The sequence below is a fragment of the Thunnus thynnus genome, chromosome 17 (assembly GCF_963924715.1).
Source record: "Thunnus thynnus chromosome 17, fThuThy2.1, whole genome shotgun sequence".
NCBI lineage: Eukaryota > Metazoa > Chordata > Actinopteri > Scombriformes > Scombridae > Thunnus > Thunnus thynnus.
The window spans coordinates 19,321,057-19,334,815 of record NC_089533.1 but is presented as its reverse complement, the minus strand read 5'-3'; the positions used below and the strand labels follow the sequence as shown (position 1 = coordinate 19,334,815).

General features: G+C 39.5%; 1 protein-coding gene across 1 annotated transcript in view; it reads left to right on the top strand.

Annotated features, from left to right (window-relative positions):
* The window catches only part of LOC137168149 (alpha-1,6-mannosylglycoprotein 6-beta-N-acetylglucosaminyltransferase B), a 63,889-nt gene that overhangs the window by 8,906 nt on the left and 41,224 nt on the right, over nucleotides 1-13,759 (top strand). The window contains exons 3-5 of the mRNA XM_067570645.1: nucleotides 8,024-8,168; nucleotides 12,110-12,219; nucleotides 13,686-13,759. Of these exons, the coding sequence (XP_067426746.1) occupies nucleotides 8,024-8,168; nucleotides 12,110-12,219; nucleotides 13,686-13,759 (329 nt within the window). The remainder of the gene's footprint in view (nucleotides 1-8,023; nucleotides 8,169-12,109; nucleotides 12,220-13,685) is intronic.

Genomic DNA, 13,759 nt, shown 5'->3' with positions numbered 1-13,759 from the left:
AATTCTTTGATTCCAGCCTCTCAAATGTGAATATTTGCAAAGTGAATAACTTTGGGTTGTGGACATTTTTATAACATCATCTTAATTTTTGGGAAACAGTGATCACCATTTTTCACCATTTTCTGACATTTTATGGACCAAACAACTAATCGATTAATCAATAATGGAAATAATCGTTAGTTGCAGCACTTTGTTATAGATACAGTTATAGCCTCCAAGTGACCGATTCTGTCTAGTAATTGATTCTGTGATGACTGAGAAAGATATTCAGTCTGTTGTTTTGTTTAGTATTGATTTGTAAATTCAGCTTTGAGCAGCCATATTCAAATGAACCATAGACAGACCGATCAATAAAAACTCCAGCACCAGCATCACTGTTTGACACTGGTAGCCATCCACTTCCTGAACATAAACACATAACTGGCTCAGATGAAGGCTTTTAGAAATACTTGAAGGATGAGTGTGACATGCAAACAGCCGTTCTCTGCAGAACTTTTAAAGTCAGTCAGCATCTTAACAAAATACCAACCATTCAGTCATGAATAGGCTGTGATGGCTCTGGAAAAGGCTTAGGAATTCAAAAGCATGACTTGCAACCAGAACAGGTAAGGTAAAAGCAAAGTGTATCAGGTCATTGATCAGAACATGCATGAGCAATTAGGAGCAGGTGTGACGGTGGGGATCAGGTTATATGGCAAAGCGAGAACACACTGAGGGAAACTGCTTAAGTAGTCAATAACAACAGCCGTTTAGAGGTGTTGCTGACCTTGTTGCAGTCAAAATAGTGTGTGAGGGATATTGCATCCTGCATATACACTGTAGCTTTCATAGTTCATTCTTGTCAGCAATCCTCCCAGTACTGAAATCTTAGCAGTCTGAGTCAAACTTTTTCTGCATGACAATGCATGTAACCAGTGAGTCTCTAGGGGCAGTTGCTTATAGCTTCTGTGTGCAAACAGCAGGCTACAGTACAAATGGTGATCTAATTGGAATTTGTTCATAATATCGATTGTGCTGTGGCACTTCTGAAATGGAGTCGTTAAAGGAGATTAGCTGCTGCTAAATAGGCCCTTTTATTAACCAGCAGATGAGGGATGACACAGAGGAGGCTCTACATTAGCACATAGATACCATCAACTCTTGCTACACCACTGTCAGCATGCTGGACTCTGCATTGGAATGAAGAAAAAACACATTAGCCAGTGTTTCCCGAGAGGCAGCAGGAAGCAAGGGTAAAAGGTGGCTTGATGAACAGTTGATTGCAAACATATATAAGGCTCAGTTCTAAAAATGCACTGTGTAGGAAGGGTGTTTGGTCTCAGTAATGGTGATTTACGAGCACAATGTGTATGAGGAGCATTACTGTGGAGAAATGTGAGTTCTTCTTCCCACACTTCAGCCCAGAGGCTTTGTTTAGATTTACTGCAGCGAGTAGACTTGGCAAATATTCTGAAATCTCTTCATGAAGCCACAGTCTTTTCTTTTATGGAAAGCCCACAAAAATCCTAACAGTAAATATACATTTGGGTGGTACACATGCAACGGATTTTGGGTACATGCAACAATGAGCAGAGTGTTTACTTGGTATAATATAGCGTAGCATAGTAATATGTTACCCTGCAGTGCTTTACTCCTACACAAGTCTCACCTCATTTCCCATCCTGTTTCATTCTTCTTTTTAAATTACTTGTTAAACTGCTGCTATAAAGCTGCAAATCTGAATAGGAATTCATTTAGTCTCTTTCTTTCTGTCTGTGGAAGGAAAAAATGTTGTCTAACTTCTGAATTATTCAAAGGGAGACATCCTAAGGCCAGTTTGAAGGAAGATATTCTTGAAATGGCTGGAGTGCAAAGCCAAAGGAGGAAATACGTACAGGCGATAAAGGGGAGAGATTTAGGGGAATATCTGGGCTCTCCATAATACAATTCACTTTTAAGCTGAAATACCACTTCAACTTTTTTGTGAGCTGTTCTGCACCTCTGTTTGAGAGCATGTATAATAGCGAAGTAGATTTTTTTTGCACTGCAGTGCCCCCTTCTTGTCATTTAACAGCAGTAGTCAGAGCAGGGAATTTCCCTCAGAGTTAAGGAGGCAGGGTAGAGAACAATGTGACTGCTTCTGCTGTTGTAATTTGCCTTCAGCATTGTTACTTTGGATGCTGTTTGTCTGTGAGTATTTTGTTTTATCAATTTTTTGATACTACTTGCATAATATGTTTGTTGTATATTTGTTTTGCTGCAAAATAGCTCTAAAAGTGACTTAATTTATAGCTAGCATAGCTGTAAGCTCTTAATAAGAACTGCTTTGCCCTGTGACTCAACATTTTTTATTTCTTACATAGCCATGTCAGTGTATATGAGTATTGTTTAGATTCTGATTTGTGTCTGCATTTTGTGCTTTGTTGCAGTTTTATAGTAAAATTGTGGATCTTCATTAAATATCCAAGAAAGTTAAACCTCATGTTTATTTGACTTCACACTGTTAGCTAACTGTCAAGCTTTGAATAAGGACTATTCATTGCAAGGACAGTATAGTAAAATAGTAAAAGGACAAGAGCACAGCGCGCACAATTAAAAAAGATATTACAGTATGCAGCAACAATGAGTCTATGGTCAGGCAAATAGTATCAGCCAACTCCTCAGCAACTGAAGCTGCTGCCTATGAAGAAGCTAATAAATCTAATAAGAGTGAACTTAGTCAAGACTTAGTAGACTTACCTCTCAGTTCAGCCTAGTGCACCTCCGAATATGTCCAGCAGTATTCAGAGGCATACTCCAGTGAAATCCTATTCAAGGTTGATCCCCTAGGCTGCCACAAGACGGCCATAAATGAAGCAGCTACTTAACATGATGAGAAAAAGAGATATGCTAATAAAGAAGAAGCCAGTGTCAAACAATAATGACAAAGGGAGGAATTAGAAGATAAAATGTACTCCTCAGAGCCAACAGGACAGTTATTTTAACTTTCCTAGAACATTCTGAGAACCAAAAAAAAACTTCCTACTGAAAACATTTTAAAGAATGTTTAGGCATTATGTTCTAGCAATGTTATCAATAAACATTTTGAAGATGTTTCTAGAACGTTCTGGGAACCAAAAGAAAACTTTATGCTGAAAACATTATTAGAACATTAAATGTGACATTCTCAGAATGTTTTTAGAACCAAAAATTACTAGCTGGGAGAGAAGAGTTAATAACACATTTTTAATAATATTATTAATTTAATAAAATGGATTGGTTTAGTCCTCAGAGCAGGTGAAGAGAATTCGCTCTGTGCATGTGTTCAACCCTACAGCACTTAGTCTAGCAACAACTGGAAGAATGTTACGGGTCACCAGAAGTAGTTGAACATGCGCTGCTAAAAATGGATGAAGATTTTCCCAAACTTACTAACAAAGATAATGCCAAGCTAAAATAGTTGGGCGACATTTCTCAGGAGATTAAGTGTGCAAAAGAAGGTGAATAACTGCCAGGCTTGTCTTATTTGAACACAGTTTGTGGAGTAAATCCCATTGTGGACAAGTTACTTTAGAGTTTGCAGGAGAAATGGATTGCCATGGGATCCAAATATAAGGAGGAATATAGAGTTGCATTTCCCTCTCTCAGTTTTTTCTCCAGCTTTATAAGACAACAGGCAAAAGTAAGAATTGACCCCAGTTTTGCCTTTGCATCCCCCAGCAAACATAGCCTAAAAAAACTGAGAAATACATGAAAAGTGGCAACAGAGCTTCTGTAAATGTACACAAAACTGAGGTTCCACAAGAGTCCTTGACTATCCAGAGTAACTCTGCTGAGAAGAAAATGGAAAGTCCTGATAAGCAATGCCCCATACATAAAAAGCCCCGTACACTCAAAAAATGAGAGAGCTAAACCTGTTGAAGAGTGGATATTATTCCTGAAAGAGAGGCACATTTGTTTCAAGTGTTGTGGGTCAGCTCAGCATGTGGCAAAGGCTGCAGAGAGGCAATTAAGTGTATGGAGCATGGTAGTGAAAAACACATCTCAGAGCTATATCCTGGTCCTCCTCCCACTACAAAAGAAACGAGAGAAGCCGAGAAATATGATGATGGGGAGGTGATGGGGAGTGAAAATGCAGTACATTTATGGTAATGCAGACAGTTAATGCTCATGTTCCAAAATCAGCCCAGTGTATCCTACTGGAAAAAGTTAGCAAGGAAAATGTATGCACTGCTTGATGAGCAGAGTTTTCTTTTCATCTGTTCAACATCACAACCTCATCAGACCCATACACACTGAAAACCTACTCTGGGGTAACCACAACTATGGGCAGAAGAGCTACAAATTTCACGATTGAATCTCTGGATGGCCAAATACAACTTCCCCTCCCAAATTTAATTGAATGATTCCTGATGACCAGAGAGAGATTCCATCTCCTGATGTGGCATGTTATCACCCACACCAAAAGTGAGTTGCAAACAGGATTCCACTTGTGGATCCAGACGCTCCCATCCTCCTGCTCTTGGGTCAAGATCTTACGCAAGATGACAGGGCAAATCAGTGGACCTTACAGTGCTCCTTATGCGCAGTGGCTAGACCTTGGGTGGGTCATTGTGGGTGAAGCCTACTTGGGGACATCTCATAATCCAGACAGCACCTTCCAAGTAACAGAGACCAAGCAATGAAGTGTGTTTTTTCTGTCAGGAAAACATTTGATAAAAAACCTGACATGAAGAGGCAGAACATTGACTTCATGTTGAATATGCTTGAAATGACCATGCAGAGCCTATTGCTCCACTGGAGAAGCATAAAGAAGAAAGAGAGAAAGAGAGAGAGAGAGAACATGGCTTTGATGCCAAGCAGTTTGTAGTTAGACAGTTAGTTTTATGTTTATGACGGACTTGCATCTGCACCCACCCATGAAGAGGATATTGACATCTTGACGAAAATCCTTAGCAGAGTCCAACCTGCAATTACATAAGATAGCATCCAACAGCCACAAGGTTATGGAAGTTTTCCAGCTGATGAACAGGCCAAGGATTTTAAAGATTTGTACCTCAGATTGGATGATATACCCCTACATTGCAGCTTAGGAGTCCTGTGGAGCCTTGAAACAGCGGTTCACATTCCAAGTTTCCAAAGAGGAAAAGCTATACACTTGGAGATGTGTTTTAGCCACTCTCAACAGTTTGTATGACCCTTTAGGATCTGTGGCACCTATAGTGACGCAAGGAGAAGCCCTGCTCTCTGAACTCTCAGCTGAAAAATGACTTGGATGAGGAAGAATCAAACAGATGGAAAGAATCTTTAAAAGATCTTCAACATCTTCAGATAGCAAGGTGTCATGTCCCATTTCCACAGCCCTCCTCCCACAGAAGAGACCTCAGCATCTTTTCAGATGCACCCACAATGGCAGTTGGAGCTGTAGCTTCCGAGCAAAAGTTGTGATTGTTCTCACTGTGCAGCATGAGATCTTCAAGGAAGAATACAAATGTTTCATTGTGAAGCAAGCATTGCCAAAACAAAGTCCACTCACAAAGGTCAACCCCATCATTGATGAAGATGGATTACTCAGGGTTAAAGGCTGTCTGACACTGGCAACTCTCCGGAGGAAGAAAAGCAACCACTTATCTTCCCCCATACTCACCACATTGCTTCTCTCTTGGTGAGATACTACCGTGAGAAAGTAACACACCTGTGCTGCCATATCAAGGAAGAAGAAATCAGAGCGGCAGGACTGTGGATTATTGGTAGCAAACGCCTCGTCTCATCTGTTATCTACAAATGTTTCATCTATTGTAGGCTCAGAGGAATGCTACAGATCCAAAAGAGGGTAGACTTGCCAGCCGGCAGGCTCTCAACAGTCCTGGATGTAATTCTTCTTCAGTCTGCACAGACTTGACTCACACATGAAGTATTGACTACCTTGATGGCTGAGGTGATGGCAATAATGAACGCAAGACCACTAATGCCATTGTCTACAGACCTGGACCAGCTGTTTTCACACCAGCAATGATCTTGACTCAGAATACAAGTGCTTTATAATCACCTTCTGGCAACTTTGATCCAGCAGCTCTCCACACAAAACCGTGGAAACTGGTCCAGTGTCTCGCAGACACTTTTAGGAAGAGATGCAGTGTGGAATATCTTGCCACTCTTCAGAGTCGAAGAAAATGGAGAGAGGACAAGTCCAGCATCAAAGTTGGAGATGTTATTTTGCTCAAGGATAACCAAGCTCACGTGATTAAATGACCTGTGGGACAGTGCTTTTCCCTCTGTTAGAGTGTGTGTATAATAGCTGAGTAGATTTTTGTGTACTGCCCCCATCTGGTCATTCAACAGCAGTAGTCAGAGAGCAAGGAATTTCCCTCAGAGTTAATGAGGCAGGGAAGAGAGCACAATGTGACTGCTTCTGCTGCTGTAATTTGTCTTCAATATTGTTGCCTTGGACACTATTTGTCTCTGAGTATTTTTTGTCAATCTTTTGATACTACATGCATAATATATTTGCTGTATATTTGTTTTGCTGCAAATCAGCTCTAAAAGTGACTTAATTGATAGTTACCATAGCTGTAAGCTGGTAATAAGAAATGTTTTGCCCTGTGACTCAGCATTTTTTATTTCTTACAGTAATGTCATTGTAATGAGTATTGTTCAGATTCTAATTTGTGTTTGCATTTTGTTCTTTGTTGCAGTCTTACAGTGAAAACTGTGGATCTTCATTATGTGTCCAAGAAAAGATACAACTTTGGTTTATTGGAGGACTTCATACTATTAGCTAACTGCCTAGCTTTGAATAAAGATTACTCATTGCCGGGACAGTATATGAGCTTTTGTTACAGTGCATCTCTTCCCTCTTTTAAATCTCAACAATAACACACACACATGCACACAGAGAGATTTTTCTCGTGGTCCTTATTCTATTTACTGGTGATGTAATAAAAAAAATTTTGAGAAAAAGGTGACTTTCTCCTGAGCAGTGATAAATGAACTCTAACAGGGGAAATGAGTCTGCCCACGCTGCAGTTTCTAAAGCCTAATGCAATTGATGAAGGAACACTGAAGGGTGACTCCCCAAGAACAATATGAGTCTGTTGTGGGTTTCTCATATTTTTTTCTCAGCGATTCAGACCAAAAATTCACTCCCAAGTCCCGAGAGTGGCATTATTTCATCTTGATTCTTTGATTTTTCCTCATTAAAAATGGCTTCAGACCTACAGCCTGAGGCAACAAGCTAATTGTGTTTTCTTAGAGGCAAAGGTGCATTTGAACCCTTTAGTGATTTTGAACTCTGATGCTGTTATGTGCTAATAATCACGTTCAGAACTGACTGTAGAGCTTAGTGTGATCAAAGAAAGCAGAGCTGGGTCGGGACCTTGGCGTGTAGTGATCCAGTCTGAGACCTGCTTTGACCTTATTGTCTGTAGCTGCAGGCTCGTTAATTGACTAGGTGTTCGCTAACAGCATCATTCCAGGTTTACCGCCTGTCAGGTCATTAATTATTTGAGCCAAGCAAGAAGGGAAAACCAATACTGTCAGACTAATTTGCTGATTCCTGTATTTTGCCAGAGCTCTGGCTCCCAGTGAGCCATTGGTTTGAAATTGAAGGACAAAAAAATAGAAATTCAAATGAGGTGATGTTTTAAAGTAAACCTACAATGAAATGGGGCATAAAATAGATGGATTTAAAATGTGACCTTGGTGAGTCTGTGCTACATTGGTGGAAACTACTCATACAGAGAATCATTTCAGTGAAAAGAAATCTGAACAATCAGTTTGTTTTGTTCCTGTGACCTTGTATTTGACATTATATAAACCCAAATATGGTTATATAAAATGTGACTTTGCACAGAGACACACTCTACATTCTATAAAAATGTACATAATTATTACTATTTTTATTATATTATTATAATTTTATTATTATTATTAATTCATAACTTACTCCTGGTCATTCTACTTTTTTATCTGGAATGATTTTCTCCCTCTTTTATTATTTATCCTCACTCCTTTTCTTACCTCTGATTTACATCAGTAATATTTTTCTCAATCTATGTCTTTTTAGTACTTGGTGGCCAAGAATCTCGCGGGGTGCTGAGGAAAATCAGTGACATGCTGGAGGTCATCATGAAGAGGATGGACGCTCTGTCTAAACTGGGTAACACCACTGACACCCACAGGCTGGATGAGCTCAGCTCGGCCCTGGACAGGTAAAGCAAGCACATCTCTCAGACTGTGAATCCTAATTTTACGGAAAGTGTTGCCTTTGTAGTTTTGGTTTAGCATTAGACACAGCCTAGACAAAAGGCAACTGCACAGAAATTAGGAAATTGCTGCTGAGTGGTGAATATATTACTTTGTTCTTCTCACTCTTGAAGAGTAATAGCACTCAGTATTTCAGCTCATCACAGCCTGATATACAGTTTTTGAAAAAAAAAAAGCTCCTTGGGCAGAGTAAGTAAAAGAGGTACACTAGAGGTATGGGGTTGGGGTGGTGTGTATTTGGATAACATTCTATGCCTTTAATGTCAGGGAGTACCTCAGACAAGGGGGATCATGGAGTGAAAATTCCCCTTCACCATAATTATTTGCAAAATTAGTGCTATATTGTAAAAATAAATCATGAAATAGAAATGTTGAGCTTTAAAGTTCATTCTTGACCTTAGAAACAAGATTTGGCAAAATAATCTTACCTGAAGGTCCATTTAGTAGCTTTTCCGGATCATATCACATAATCTTCATCAGCAGAGTTTGCCTGGTTGTATTGTGCTCAAAGAGCTCAGAAAGAATTTGAACACCATGACAACTGGGCAAACTCCATCTTGTGTGATATGATAAAAAGCTCTAGAACAGCTACTAAATGGACCTTGTCATTTTGTCAACTGCAATCCAAATGTAGATTTTAAATAATTTTCAAATCACGTCACAGTTAAGAGTTTGACATTACTGTGGTAACAAATAGCAGTGAGTCTTTAGGCTACTTAATCACTATGATGATTTATTTATGAAGCAAATTTAAAATGTATGCTTATTTTGAGTGGTTACTTTTATTAGATGTGTATGTTCATCTGTTTGCTGTGTCAATGGCGTGATAAAAGAAACAAAATGGAAATTAATGTCATGAAAGTCTAAATTATTTATTGTACAGTTTGTACAACTGTCAAAGTTGAACTTGAGGTGGTCTAAAGAATATTCTATCTATTTCTCCAGCTCGACCTGTGTGCTAAAGGTGAATTTCATTGGCATAGTAATGATAAGATAAAAATACATGGAAGCTGAAGAGGACCTGTGAGATATAGTGTGGAGAAAGGAAGAGGGCCAAGTACGGAGCCTTGGGGCATCCCAGTAGAGCAGGTGCATGCAGTGACAAGAGCCTTGTGTTGCATACATTGGTGTTGAAGAAGATGATATGTGTTAGAACAACCCCATCCCTCTCTTTGGGAAGAAATAAAAGAGACTGTCATATATAAAAAAAGAAAGAGCAGAGGTCTTGCTGGACATGTTGAAGCTGCCAACCCAGAGTCATGTGTGTGCTCTGTGGTTGCCACAGCAACAGACCTTTTCTCATGCACACACCTGCTCAGGATTTGAAGAGAGGAAGCTCCCTTCTGTTTTTGCCTTTGCTGTCCATTTCCCTCCTGGACATCGCCTCCGTCTTCCACATAGCGAAGAGAGATATAGAGAGAAATAGAGAGAAATATCTCTTCTGAAATCCACCTCAGTAAAGCCTGCACTCTCACACACACAATAATGTAATCACCTCTCTTAATGTAGCAAAAGGTATTGTAATAAAGTTTGTCATTTAATGTTAATGTTACTATTGCTGGCCACTGCTGACTGGAAGTAATGTACAATGATAGAAGAGGTGCACCACCTCGTCAGACCTGACTCCTGCTTTTCTGAATCCTAGGGGGAAAATATTGATTGTATTCTGCATTTTATCATTTTTTTATCTGCAGTTTGATATTACACTTACAGAATTTAATTTACTCCACAAAATGCCCTTTGGATATACTCAAAGTTATATAGTTCAAACAATCATTTAATTGGCCTCTTAGGGAATAAACTGGAAATGTTACAGTGACAAAGGCCAACAAGTTTTTAAATTCAACTTGGTGGTGGAAATATTTCTAATGATAATCTTTCTTGGCTCGATTTTGGCTCGTTCAGGTGATTAAAAATCTCTGTCAGGGCCAACCCTAGAGATTAGTGTGAGATCTTCTGGCAGGAAACACTTTGCCCACATGGTATGCTGTTCAAAAAGTAATTATGTTGTCCTCTTGCTCTTTAACAGCTGATAGACTCTCTTGGGTCAAAGTCCCTGCAATGTAAATATGGGCTGGTTGTGTGTGACACCACGAATGTCTGTCTGCACAAGTAAAGGGTTTTGTTCCACTGCATAATATCACTGCTCGCTCTCTCTGTGCATGCGCATGTATGTGTGTGTGTGTGTGTGTGTGTGTGTGTGTATGCACACTATACTGTAGGCCAGTGTGTGTGTGTAATTGGCAATTCATTTGTGCTGACCTGATGCTCTAAAGGATACTGTAGAAGAGAAGGTTTGGCTACCACTTGCCTCTTGGGCACTACATGGAAAAATTAAATTGGGGTTTAGGATTATTTTAAGTTTTGCATATAAACACAGTTATATTGCTTTCCTCTGGCACACACGCACACACACACACACACACACACACACACACACACACACACACGCACAATGAAATACATGCTGCCTCAATGAAATCTGAGTTTTACCGCTTGATCTGCATCCAATGCAGAGCCACCATTTCATTCGTTTTTTTGTAAATTTCCTGAATATACATATTCTGAGTTCTGAGCAATGTAAATTCCAGAAATACTACTACATAACAAGAGAGCTCATTAAAATAATTCATTTTAGTATTTGTTTTCATGTAAAGCATGGCAATGATAGAATAGTTACACTGGTTAACACTGGTCGAATATAATGGGCAGCACACATCATCATCAAGTCATGTGGTGATGTGCAAAAGTTTGGGGTTAAGTTTTACTTTTCTCTGAAGTTGTTACATGTGAGATGTATTGGTTTTGCTCTGCATATGTGTTGAGCTGTGTAAAAACAAGGATCTCACTTTAAAGGACTTCCACAAATTTAATGGGATCCACCGGCAACTGTGAACATTATGTATTCACAGGCTCTCCTCTTGTAAAGTACAACTAAGTGCAACACATATAGTCTGAAAATATGACTATTACTATAGTTTCTCTCTAAAAACTTAAACATAAAGTGTATGTAGAAAAAATACCACGAAATAAGTCTTCAACTAGTCACTACAGGATTTTACAAACACTTACAACACTAGCTTCTAGTGCTAAATTGATTAGTTAATTAATACATTCATCAATCAATAGAACTGTAATCACCAGAAAAAAATAATGATCATTTATCAAAAACAAAGTCAAGCATTTGCTGGTGTCTGTTTTTAAAATGTGAACATTTGCTTATTTCCTCTGTGTATACGATTGTAAATTGAAGGTTTTGGACTATTAGACAAAAAAAGGGAAAATATATCTGGTATCTTTTTCTTTAAAGGTTCATTTTTGCACAGAACGATAACATTTTGGTTAGACATTTTTCCTTTCTCTCCAAAGTTTCGGATGATTTGACATTTTATAGATTTCTGAAATCTGTTGAAACTATAATACTATACTCTAACCCCTCCTCTTCTCTTTATTCTCTCCGTGTTTCATCCCCCATATCTCCTTCCCCATTGTAAATATTGGTTCTTGATTGTTTTCCCAACAGCTTTTAGGCCACAGAGGTCAAGTGCAGTAAAACACTGAACAACCTTCTTTTTTATTTCCCCCAAGGACCCACTTTAATATGCTCAGCCATGTTTTTGTCTCAACAAATAAATTATCTGTCAGTGTTTAAAAGCTTTTTCGATTTCACGCCTAAAGTTCTAGACAATTAACATTTCTGCTGCTACTTCACGCTCACTGTGAGGGCTGGAAAAACAGCAAATGCTGGACAAAAGGAAGCTATAAAAGAAATGTAGTGTCCTCTTTCTTTTTAAGGTGCCTGATTGCAGTTTGAAAAGAATTCGGGACATTAAATATGCTTGTTGCCGGAACATTTTTAGATATTCTCTTCCTCTTTGTGTGCCAGGATTCAGCCTATAGGGCTAGTGGAGCGGATCCAGGCCATAGCTCAGAACATGTCTGACATGGCGGTGAGGGTGGAGCAGATCCTACAGCGCAGCATGGCCAGCAACAGAGGTAGGATTTAAAATGCATGCACGCACACACACACACACACAAAGCCTGCCCACTGCCCACTCATATACCTGGAGAATACCAAATATAGCTGTAGCCCTTCAGATGAATCCCCCCCTGTCCATTTCAAATCCATCCAATCTGAAAACACTTTCCTCTCTGCCCACATAAGCCTGACTGTCAAGCCTGGATCCAGTCTAACACTTGAATGCACAATTTATGTCTAACTTGCACTCCCTGATTGATCATATAGAACATGACAGACATTATTCATGGCACATTGCCCGCTCAAATAGCAAGCCACAATTTGTGTCAGGGTGCAGAAGCTCCAGCGTACCATGGCACATACAGTGCTCCACTGTTGCTGCCATATCATAACCACATGAAAGCATGGATGTTTAAATCATGATGATGAATTACCTTCTTGTTAATGGGGTCCATGTCTGTCAGCTCCCTTTATTAGCCTTCATCCTCAATTTCTTTATTGGGTGCAGGATAGAAATTGGACATCATGTTTAATCCAGGATTCAGCTCCTCCCCTGTATCCACTACATTGCTCTTTGTGACAGAAAACAATTCAATACACTGTCTCATTAATGTGTCAGATACTTTTTCTGGTGACATAATGTCTGGTATCATTTAAATAAAGCCGATCTGAACCTGGCTACGTGTAGACAGCAGCAGGCAGCCGCACTTTTCATCGTGAGAGGTCTGTCGTTATCATGCTAATCAGACAGAATGGCTGGCAATTATTTGTCTGTGATTGTGCTCTTGGCAGGATGCTGGCAGAGGAGCTGCAACCGCTCCTTTAATTAGGCTCCGTAGCACTGGGCTTCGAGGAGAAGAAAGGAAGGGAGAGGAAGGAGGGGAGAGGTAGAAAGAAAAGAGAGTCAACTGAGCGATAGAAAGAGGCAGGAAAGATGGAAGGGGGAGCGAGAAAGAAGAGGGGGGAGAGATGATGATTTTTATGAATCACACTAATGCAATCTATCTATAGTAAATCCAGTGAGTGGGTTGGAACAGAGATGTGGCCATTCAACAGGGGAGGCCGAGCTCTTACAGGAGCTTGTTAGCCAGCCATACTCTCTAATTTATCTTTGTTCATCCCAAAGGCTGTACTGTATACTGTAATGCATAAGACAAGCGGACTTAATGCCCAGAGGAAACAATAAGGTTAAGACCCAATCAGTCAATATTAACTGTTAAGTCTTATGATCAATAGGGACCACCAAAAGAAGTGATAATTCTGTTTTGTGTTGCAAAGTTAAACCTTATATAAAACAAGACATATTGTTAGAGTTTTTATACTAATAAGGTTGACAGAAACGCACAAAATGCATGTTCTTCTCAGCTTCCTCTTTATGTTTCTCTCTCAGCTTTTTTCTGATGATTTGTGCCGATGTCTGATCTGTGGTCTTTTGTTGGAGTGCAAAGGCTTTGATAAACACCCTGCATTTTTCTTTCTCTAGTAAGGGATGGTACATTAGGACAATGCGAGATTCCTAAAGATCCCCGTTATCCAGACTGCCCCAGTAAGATGGAT